At 39.0% G+C, this 10,997-nt stretch overlaps 1 protein-coding gene across 1 annotated transcript; it reads right to left on the reverse strand.

Annotated features, from left to right (window-relative positions):
- Window positions 1–7,903: 7,903 nt before the first annotated feature.
- On the reverse strand, window positions 7,904–10,278 carry LOC147612097 (GDSL esterase/lipase At5g45910-like). Its single transcript, XM_086784257.1, has 5 exons — window positions 9,842–10,278; window positions 9,456–9,659; window positions 9,105–9,277; window positions 8,610–8,877; window positions 7,904–8,283 (listed from the first exon to the last, which is right to left on the reverse strand). The coding sequence occupies exons 1-5, from the start codon at window positions 10,134–10,136 to the stop codon at window positions 8,027–8,029; spliced, it is 1,197 nt and encodes a 398-aa protein (XP_086640383.1). The 5' UTR covers window positions 10,137–10,278; the 3' UTR covers window positions 7,904–8,026.
- Between the last annotated feature and the right edge of the window lie 719 nt (window positions 10,279–10,997).

Here is a 10,997-nt window from a genome sequence, read left to right on the forward strand (position 1 = left end):
GACACCATCTCAAGCAGACCATGCTCTGGACAAGTCTATGCTTCCAAGATCTCATCATTTTCCTTGCATATACACTTCCATCAAAGCCTAAAGCTTGATTGCCACATATAACTACACATCCATGACGCCCACACTGAGTCAATGAGTGCTCCCATGACTTTACCATAATATGGAACATCACTCATGTACACATGTACAAGTTGAGTTTGGGGTTTTCAAAAATCTTCACACAACGTCTCTAACAAGCAGCAACACAAAGAAGCCATAGGATCCTCGAAATCTCCCAAAGTGACCTTCATTTTGTTTGAGGACGACGTGGATGATGATGAAGAGTGGCAAAAGATCACCCAGAAAGCCAGCAAAAAGAGAAAGCACAATGTAGATGACGAAATGATGCCCCACCCGAAAGAGGTCAAGAAACAAAGGGCAGAAGAAGAAAGGAAAAGGGAACTAGAAGAAAGAAAGAAACAGGAAGTTGATGTAGAAACTGAAAGGAAGAAGAAATCAGAAGAAGCGAAAAAGAAAAAAGAGGAAGAAGAAAAGAAAAGGAAGGAGGAAGAAGAGAAGAAGAGGAGAGAAGGGGAACAACAGAAAAAGAGAGAAGAAGCGGCCCAAAAGAGGAAGATGCTTATAAGAATGGAGCTGATTATACCAGCGGAACTGTAATCTTGGGTAACATCACTGGTGCAAAAGGCACAAGAAAGCCCGTCACATGGATAAATTGCCTGGAAACCTCCCAACCAGCAACTGCACATGGACAAAGGGCTAATGTCTATGGCCCAAGAAATTCTCACACTCTCTCTCTTCAATAGAGGAGTATGAAACAAAGGCCCAGAGTATAATTAATTAGTTGAGTGCACTAAATCAGAAACAGTATGGTATGATAATGACTGCCACAGCCAAAACCAAGAAGCTGGAGTACAAATCACAGTCGATGGCACAACAAAATGAGGAGATCCAGAAGAAGATGGCCATGGCTGAAAGGTCCCTCTAGTAAACCAAAAAGAGATAAGTGAGGGAAAGATTAGAACTCTCATTAGTGAGAGGCAAATGCTCCAAGCACAAATAGAAGGCTGCGAGTGGAGTTAGAAGAGGCAAGAAAGCTAGCAAAAGTCTGGGCCGACACAATCCAGGGTTTAAAGGATGAAGTGCTAAACATCACAATAGCTTTGGCAATAGCCCAGTCTCAAATTCAAGCCCTAAAAAACTAGGAAGAGGAGGATGTTATGTGCCTTCCGCTAGATGCCAAAGCAGCGGTAATTAACACAGCAAAGGCCAGACTCAGCAAATATGGTCCATCAAGTGCTGCAAGCTCTGGTAGAAATCCATGAGTAGATGTCTTGCAAACCCCAACAAGTCATCCATGACTTGGATGACAATGATGATGGAGATGGGGAGCAACAACAACCCTCGAGCAGCAACCACATCAATAATAGCAGCAGTAACAACAGCAACAGTTAGTGGGCCAAGAGTCTCCCAAGACTAGCGCTTCCAAAAAAGAAAAACAAACAAAAAGTGAAGACAAAAGTCTAATGCAGGCACTAAAGGCGACTACCCGGAAAGTAGAGCATTGGGAAAAGAAAGTGAAAAGAACAAAGTATTGCAACAGCAGTTGGAGGAGGCCACACCCACCAAGGAATATCCAGACATTTAAGAGATACACTCCAGGAAAGAGAGAGGGCAAAAGACCAAGCAGATGAGTATAAGAAAAATCTTGAAAGAAGCACAAAGTTTGAAATTGACACCATCAATGAGCTAAATGCTCTGGAACTAGAAATGCAACATTGTATGAAGACTGAGAACCAGCTCAAAAAAGAAGGGACTAGAGACTGGGAAAATTACAAAGCTACCCTACAAATATGAATAGAAGAAGAATGGAAAGTAGCTAAAAGGGTGCAGCAAACCCAGAAAACAAGGTTGTAATGGAAGTTAGAGATGAAGGAAGCAAAGGAGGAAATTGCCAAACTCCAAGCAGAGCTCTCAAAAGTAAAAGCAGATGCAGAGCTAGTCACTGAAAATACAAAGATGCTATCGCCTGGAGCACCCAAAAAAGAACGAGGAGAACTATTGGTTGAGGTCCGGAAGCTGCAGGATGTCAACCAAGCTTTTCTCAAGGAAAATGAATGCCTAAAAGATTGTCTGGTCAACAACTCTTTTGCTCCATGGGCCATTTTTTGAACCCTCACATGTGATGTTTTCTGAATTACTGAAGCCGAACATGGAACTGCCACAATATTTTAAAAATGTAGAAAGGATAAATTCCATACTAGCCCGGAAACCTCTTCCCCCCGAGCACCCATCCTCTCAATTTTTGTTTTCACAGACACCAGAGGGAAGGAGGATGCTTCCACCCTCAAGTACAAGTATATGGAAATGGGGCACCCGAGAACCAGTAGCAGCAGAAAAGGAAAAAATTCCATCATCAGATAATTCAGAAGAATATGAGGAAGCTGCCCAGGTTCATGGAGACCCATACCAATGTGGCAAAGAAAAATATTTTGGGGCAAACTCCACTCAGACCAGTGCTGCACTTTTTGATCAAAAGACACCACAAGCAACTTAACAGGGGTCTGGGCTCTTCAGAAGAGCATGCAAAAAAGTTGAAGAGGATCTAAAATCAAACCACCTACTCCAATGAGGTGTACATCCCGGATCATAAACCCCCAGAGATGTTCTTCTAATTCCAGCACTACAGATAGTGATGCCATTTCTTGATCACATGAAGTATGGCCAACATTTCTTACTCATAAACATGCAACCTGAAGCTTGATAGCATGTTCGAATCTTGCAAGTGGTGATCTATACTAGGTATCTATTATGTTACTCTGTTGTTCTTTCGAAATGAAACTAAGAGTACACTTGCCATTACTTTTCTCTTTTGTGTCACATGTTACTCTGTGATGTCTGAACCTGTTGTGTTTCTTCTTAAGCGTGCATGCTCTGTATGAGAGAGTGTGAGTGTGACATGGAAAGGAGTGATGCAAACTGAGAATTGGGAAACACTATGCTTAAGCATGCCTAGTTGAGCAGAGACTAGAATGTTCCCCATGACCATGTAAGGGTTGGTGTTTGAGTCCAGAATCTCCGGCGAGAGTCCACACATCTTCCACAGCATTGCCTAACTAGTCTGATACACATTGTCTTGCCATTCTGCTGATAGGGAAATCATCGAGAAACAAGAAGCCATTAAATCTGAGCATAATGATGATGATGAAGATGATGTCAAATCCATTAGCAATGGGATAGATATTTTTGTTAGTCTTGCAATGGGACATAGAGATCTTGAGATAGACAAATTAGCATGTATGGATGTGATGGAAGATGTGGCCGATGCGTTGAGCCAAGCTCACCCTAATAAATTAATAAATTTCTCAATTTACTACTGTTGATTAAGTCCATACTTGATTGTATTACATTTTGTGCTTTTTTTGTGATATTGTATTACAAAAAAACCCAATCCTTTTCTCTCAACAAGGAGATATTGTGAGCTCTTTGGAATGCTCTCTTGAATTTTAGAATGTGTTTTCCATAGTGCATGGCTATACACATGGCTATAGCTATGTGCATAGTTACATGTATAGCCTCACGTAGCTATAGTCGCGTGCATAGCCATACACTAGAACTACACACCCTACGCAGCTACACCGGGTCCCCTCTCACTACTCTCTCTCCTTTTCACACGACTATCCTGTATGGCTATTCTTTCCTTCTCTTGTTATGTGAAGATGCATTTATTTGCCTTTGGATTCAACTTTGTTCTCACTTCATATTTGGGAATATGTATATATGCAATGAATCTAAATACTTTCAAGGGACATATAGTTTTATACTTGCAAATGTTTATTTAGGCATCATACCATGAACAGCTATCGTTAGGGGTCCTATTCATAATGTAAACAACATTCAATTCTACCCAAAAATAATTTGGCATATCCTTTTCAGACATTAAAGTACATTACACTTCTACAATGTACCTACTTTTTCTTTTTGTTACACCATCTGGTTGCAATGTGCCTGCACGTAAACTATCTCTTGATCCCCTGTTTTTTTAAGAAATCACTGACTCATTGGAAAAATACTCTCCCCTATACCTTTCTCTTTATGGACCACGACTTTAAATCTCTGAAAGTGAGCAAACACGTCACTTTTCTCCTTCAAGAAATAAACCCACACTTTTTTAGTGTGACCATCAATGAATGAAACATAATACCTATAGCCTACAATTGTTACAATCTTGGTCGATCCCCATACATCCGAATGTATAACATCCAATGGCCTTGCACTGACATGCTTTTCATGCAAGAAAGCATGTTTAGCCTGCTTACCAAGCTAGTATGCTTCACATACTTTATGCATACCATTAATCATAAACTTTCGCAAACCTGTATACAAAACTTTGGGCCTATATAGACTTCAACTACCACTATATATTCATATGACCAATGCGCTTATGCCATATGTCAATATTTGCAAATCCTAGCTCCACCTTTAAATAGATGAGCTAGTGGACCTTAAGTCCCTTCACACTCACACCCTTCTCTTCCCCTTCTACATAACCTTAGTCTCTTATTAATAACTTATTCCATATATAAACATCACTGCTTTAACCTCAAGCATGTAAATATCATCCAAAGCAAACATCCTTAAATTTTTGTTACACTTTATCACAAAGCAGCACTAATTTTTGAAGTATTTTATAAAACATCCTTGAGAATGAAACCTCATTTGTAGACCGTGCTCAACCATCTATCCAACAAAAACTAAGTTCTTTGTAATATTTGGATCATGAAGTAAATCTTCCAAGTACTCCACTTTACCCTCCTACATAGATAATGGCACTTTACCAACATGCATAATGGGATGCAAAGTATTATTACATGTTTCCACATATCCTAGTTTTCTTTTTTTCATGAGGTCTTATTCTATTCCTATAGTCGCACACGAGAATTTCACCCAACTGTGCGCACACCATACTAACCACACACATACCCAAGTACCATAAGGAGGTACCACTCTTCCAAATATTTCCCACTTTGTAGGCAATGTGGACTAGTCTCGTGGGATGAATCCCACAAGTTAAGTCACTTGGGCGATTGGAGTGAACACCCTACACAGCTTTGGTAGTACTCGAAAAGGCAAGTTGAGTACCGATATTTGATATTCATATGGCAACCCATCATCCATGATCCAGAGCGTGAGCTTGAAGGGATCAAAGCATTGCACACTAGTGTCGCCGAAGAGGAAGGTGAAAACAAGCACCATGGTGATTGGATGATGACGGCCTAAGATGTGCCAATGGTACCTACATGCCCACGTGCATTATATTCTCTACATATCTCTAAACCACTTTCCATGAGTGGTAATGTGGTTAGAGGCGCACCAAAATCGACATACCAAACATCTCTCAATCTTAACATGTCTCCTGTCATGGATATGAGCATATGTTACAACATTAACGACTACTCATTTCTATTATCAGCCTATTTACTTGATGATGCATACTAGCATAGTTTCCTTACTGCATCTTTCCACTTTTGATATCATTCTGCTTTTTATGAAGTCCTTTAACATGTGCTCTAGTTTTCCATAGTAATAGCACTATATGTTATTTGCACTCCACTTCGGCCTCTCTAGCTCCCCTACCTCTAGAGTAATCTCTTTCACTTATTTGTACATTAGATCCATGTTGTTGTTACTAGCCATGATTTCTATTTCCAAAACAGCCTCCATGTTAGCCTCTGGAGGATGATGATGATCTATGTCTACCTCTATCTGTATCTGATTAAAAGGGCTGCTTATGTGAATACCAAGAGGATGAACCTCCCCCAATATTCATCTCCTCATGGATGAGGAGATAAATCAGTTCCTAAAAATCAAGAAAGTTCTCTTGAACTCCAATGAAGGTCTGAAACTGGTCTGATTCCTTGTTGCCAAGACTATTTAAGGTTATCAAAACTATATCATCATCATCTGGTGGTGATCTAATAGAAGTAGAAGCAATCACATCTACAAGCCCTTTAATAGAAGTAGAGGCAAGCACATCTAATAGAAGTAGAAGCAAGCACATCTACAAGCCCTTTAATCTTAATTGATGAGTCATCATTTATACTCAGCTTTCCTTTGGCCATACTATTCAGCTCCTACTCTAGCTTGTATCTTTTAAGCTTAGGTGTTTATACTATATAACTTTATCAAGGTGTCCCAAGCCTCCTTACCCATTTCTATATCCTATATATGCATAATCATTGAATTTGGTGGGGGGAGGGGTCACTCTATTAACCCCCTACGTAACATGTGTGTTTAAGGGATATTTGAAAAACCCCCTTCTATAACACTTTTTATAATAAAAGTACCTCGTATGTACGAAAATTTTCACCATTTCAATTAAAAATCCCCTCATGTGTGTAAATTTTCTATAACTTCACAAGAGAAAAAAAAACCCTTATACTAAACTCACATGCTATCTTATATATTTTTGAGTGACTCCCCAGTGAGAGAATTTGTCACATTGACAAAAAACCAATACAATACCTTTCTATATCTCTTTCAGGTCGTGCTTTAAATGCATACACCTCTTGAGAGGTGGAATTTTCGTCACCAATATCTGGATCCTTTTTATCACATATGTTGAACTCCTATGTCATCTTGAACTTACAGACATGGAAGTTATTCTTATCCAGCTTCTCGTGCTCATAATCTGATAGACTATTAGGCATAGTTATTCGCAGCAACTTACCATTTGGTACTTTTAGAAAACTTTCTTACTTGCAACAAGAAACCTACAATCTCTAACATCGTGGTACTATAACCCTATTACATTTGAACGAGTCATATAAACATACATCCACTGGCACCTCTAACACTTAGCTTATTATCTTCTCTCTACATAGATAGTCCTATAACTAAATTTTTGTTGCAACTTTTCACCAAACCAAAAATTGAGCATACACAATCGAAATCCACACTTCACATAGTACATGCCTATGGAAAATGAGTCTACTTTTATGCTCTTGTGTTGAGATCACTTGTATTTTTTTCTCTTTTTGATGCATTCTTTTATGTTTAGATTGTTTGGTGTGTAGAGTGATGTTGCGCACTCGATTCTTCTTCTCTCCATCATCTTCCCCCCATTCTCTCACTCACATTAGCAGTAAGGTTGAGATTAATATTTTTGTATTTCTCTCCCACTTTTCTCATTACCTAAGCTCTACGCTCCCTTGTGGTGGTGACACCAAGGAAGGCATGGTTAAGGAACCTAGCTTCTCCACAAGCAAGGGTTGTTCTACCAGGTTCCAACTAGAAAAAAGACCCTTGCATTCTTCACTCTCGTGGAACACTCAAGTGTTCCTGAATATTCAGTGAACATGTATTGTGCTACTGAAGAGTGTTTCACATGTAAGGTATTTTTTGTAGAGTGATCTTAGTAGACTCTACATCTAGTTGTGCCAAACCCCCATAAATGACAAATTTTTATTTACACCTAATTGGTCATGTTAAGATCACTTTTTAAGGTAACATGTTTACTTCTCATGTTTGTTATAAAATCTTTAAGGTCTGAAAATATACAGTTGTATATACACCTTTTTATTTCAAATAATAAATCTAAAAGGTTTATGAAGCACCTTGTATGAATTCATAATACCATAGCTAGAGGAATAAACTCTTCTAAATCTTGAGGTAAATGACAAACTTCTATTTGTGCATTTTTCTCCTAATTTCTGTATATACACATTGTCAAATAAAGTGGCATTTTCATCATTGAAAACTAGACCTCCTTATTTGTGCAATACAATAGAAGTTGGACCTTAGGATTATAGTAAACGTTAACATTTACTATATTTCTATCTTTTTAAAATTAAACTAAATTAAACAGTTGATGTATATAAAGGAATGCATCTTGCCAAAAGAATACAATAATTGATTGCTAGATAAACTTTGCAATAGGAGTCACAACTTTTGGGTGTTTCTTGTAATAAAAAGGAATTAAAAAAATGAAAATTTTATGCTCTCACACCATACCTCAAAATCATGCTCTCCCAAGAGATGTAGCACCACACCTTGAAAGTGCATTTGAAGGTGTAGTGAATCTCCCTTCAATAAACATATTGACAATCTGTCGATACGCATTGTCAGTGAAGTGAATTCCATCCCAAATCAAGAAAGTGTTGGGATCATCACATAAGTCACTAGTACGACCGCAGAAAGCCAAAGGGTTGTATCGATTCAATGATGCCGCTCCAAGGCTTGGTGCTCCACAACATGCATTTTCAATATCAATAAGTCCTGAAGCGATGTCAACCAAATTTATAAGTACATCAAGGCCATACCTCTAAAAATTATTGAGCTAGTTTATGTCAAAATGTGTGTTGATTGAAGGATCTTATGTGATAAGATAGTCATATTATTATAGCCGTCATTTCTAATGTTAAGATGAGTAAAGATTCTAATATCATACCTTTAAAAAAATATTGTACTAGTTTATTTATTTATTCATTGAAAGATCTTATGACAAGATAGTCATATTATAGCCATGTTAATTTTAGTGGTTATGTCTTGCAAGTTAATTCAAATAATTTAGGCTTAATATCATCATCTTTATTAATTTGTACCATAGTTAATAGGGTTGGTCATGATCTCGTCGAAGGCCGAGTAGAGGTCTAAGAAGACGAAGGTCGCACTGGGTAAGAGGTGCTGCAGAGACTCGCTCAAGCGTCCCAGAGAGTCGGTGTAGTTGCGGGAGACCTCATTCACCCACGCCAAACATCCCCTCTCGTCCAATGTTTGGTCGCGGCCCGCAAAATACTTCGTTGTGGGACTGCATCCCAGCAAGCCTATGCCGCTTATCATAAAATTACGCGCCCCCTTGGTGTACAGAAACTTCACCCATGCATATATCCAAAATCAAGATTAAGATTCCGTTGTTGAGCTCCCTTTATAAACCATAATTATTGCACTGTGATGTTCATATAAATATTGCACTAATTAGAGTAGCACTCTACTTTATTTAGCTGCGCCATCGCACTAGCAAATGCAGGTTTAAGCTGGTGGGCTTGATCGATGTATGCAATATTCAGTTGAGATTAGTAAGGTGATTAAACACTAACCCCGATAGTATCGGCAACCTTGTCCACGACGCGGAGTAGCAAGCTCATGGTTTCTGCATATTCAAACCCGGACATGACATAATTTTGAAGATCATTTCCACCGATTTCTATGAAGTAAGTAGCCTCTGATATAGCTGATGCATCGGGGAAAGTGGTCACACCTCCTTGCAAACCTACAAGTAATCAAATAATTAATCATGTATGTGGCTTTAGCTCATGGTAATGGTTAGCTATTAACACGTTTATACATAATTTACAACCATAAATATTAACGTATATATGTTCTGGCGGCTTGGGGTTAGCACTTGCATTAAATTATCCTATATGGAGTTTCACGAGGGGGAATTATACCTGCTTCAATAAATTGCAAGAAGGTTTGGTGCCATTGTAGTTGAACGTCTAGTGTGTAGGTGGTGTAGGGTGAAGCCCCAAGCTCTACAGAGTAGGTGTAATTGAGAGCTGTGGCGCTGCCCACTGCGTAGTTTACACCGTGAGAGAAATCCGTCCCGATAAAGTCCAAGAAAGGTGGCAAGAAAGGGAGGCCCAGCGACTGCACTGCAGCACCAAATCACACACACACACATACATGACCCCAAAAATCACACACGCGCGAACGTACATGACACCAAAAATCAAAATATACTTGTCAGAGAAGATGGCCGTGACATCAATTAGATGATTAATCTTTGAAGTCCTCTTGCTCAATTAGATTATTATGATGCTTTATTGATACTTGCCTATGCAATCGATGATTAAACGACCGTCTGAGAAGCGTTGTGCCGCATTCTGGAAGTAGGTGATTCCATAGGGAAGGAAAGCTGGTGAGAGCAGGGCAGGGTTCCATGTTCTCACGAGGTTGCCCGTATCCGAGAGAGCGTCCCCAAATGCAAACACAAAGGAGGGGCACGCATGATCAGCGGCGTGATCAGTTGCAGAGGCCGCTTGCAGACATGATGAAAGCACCAACAACATTAACAGCATTTGGAACCTCCAATTGAAGGCCATAATTGCATAGCTTGAGTAGTAACGCATGTTAGATGCTTAGAAAATGCAGCTTGAGCTCATATGTGATCATCAGCAGGTGAATATATATGCGCAAGATCTGAGGGGGAAAAGGTGGGGGGTTTAATACACCTATCACTTATTCAGTTTACAAGAATTTTTAACACATGATTTCATGCTGATCGACCTTGCTAATAAGCAAGCAGCAGTATATGGTCGATTCTTGTTGCTAATAAGCAAGCAGCAGCAGTATATGATCGACCTTGAAATCAAGAGAGAGCCACGACTCTCTTTTTCTTTTCTTTTTTGGAGTTGCAAATTACAACGCGTTTGTTTGTTTGTTTTGTTTTTATGTTTTTTTTTTTGGCGCACAGTAACTCGCTTTAAACTGTATCTGCAAGCACGTTTCGCGTGCTTCATTAATATCGCGTTCCGGCGAGATCGCCACCAGCCTCCTCCACCCATTTTTTATGAACATCATCTTGTCTGAGTCAGAAGTGTTCAGAGCCCAAAATGGGCCTCTTTTGGGCTTCAAATCAGTGCTCAAAAAGAAAAACACTATTTTCCCAAAACCTTCATATATATATATATATATATATAATTAAGAAGTTATCAATGAAGAGTATTTATATATATATAATTAAGAAGTTATCAATGAAGAGTATTTTTATTTTTTGAATATATAGATAACATGATAAGCTCCATAATTCACGAAAACACCTACAAACATTGTTAGTCATAATCTCTATGGGGATGCCCATTATTTTATTTTGGATGCGCCTTGTATTTATATCATTTACCAAGACTAGTGTGTTAAAGCAGCTGATGTAGGCATTTAAGAGTATGCCAAAATGGCTTATGCAGACATTGTAGGACAACGAATTAGTTACT

The sequence above is a fragment of the Cibotium barometz genome, chromosome 46 (assembly GCF_041138505.1).
Source record: "Cibotium barometz isolate CiBa-2024 chromosome 46, ASM4113850v1, whole genome shotgun sequence".
Lineage (NCBI taxonomy): Eukaryota > Viridiplantae > Streptophyta > Polypodiopsida > Cyatheales > Cibotiaceae > Cibotium > Cibotium barometz.

Bases quoted from the DNA above. Each gene is read 5' to 3' on its own strand.
- LOC147612097 (XM_086784257.1), bottom strand. From the start codon at position 10,136: ATGCGTTACTACTCAAGCTATGCAATTATGGCCTTCAATTGGAGGTTC. The intron at 9,660-9,841 runs GCAAGTATCAAT...TTGGTGCTGCAG, and splicing joins TTTAATCATCGATTGCATAG to TGCAGTCGCTGGGCCTCCCT. The intron at 8,284-8,609 runs GTACAAATTAAT...ACATCGCTTCAG, and splicing joins GACCAACCCTATTAACTATG to GACTTATTGATATTGAAAAT.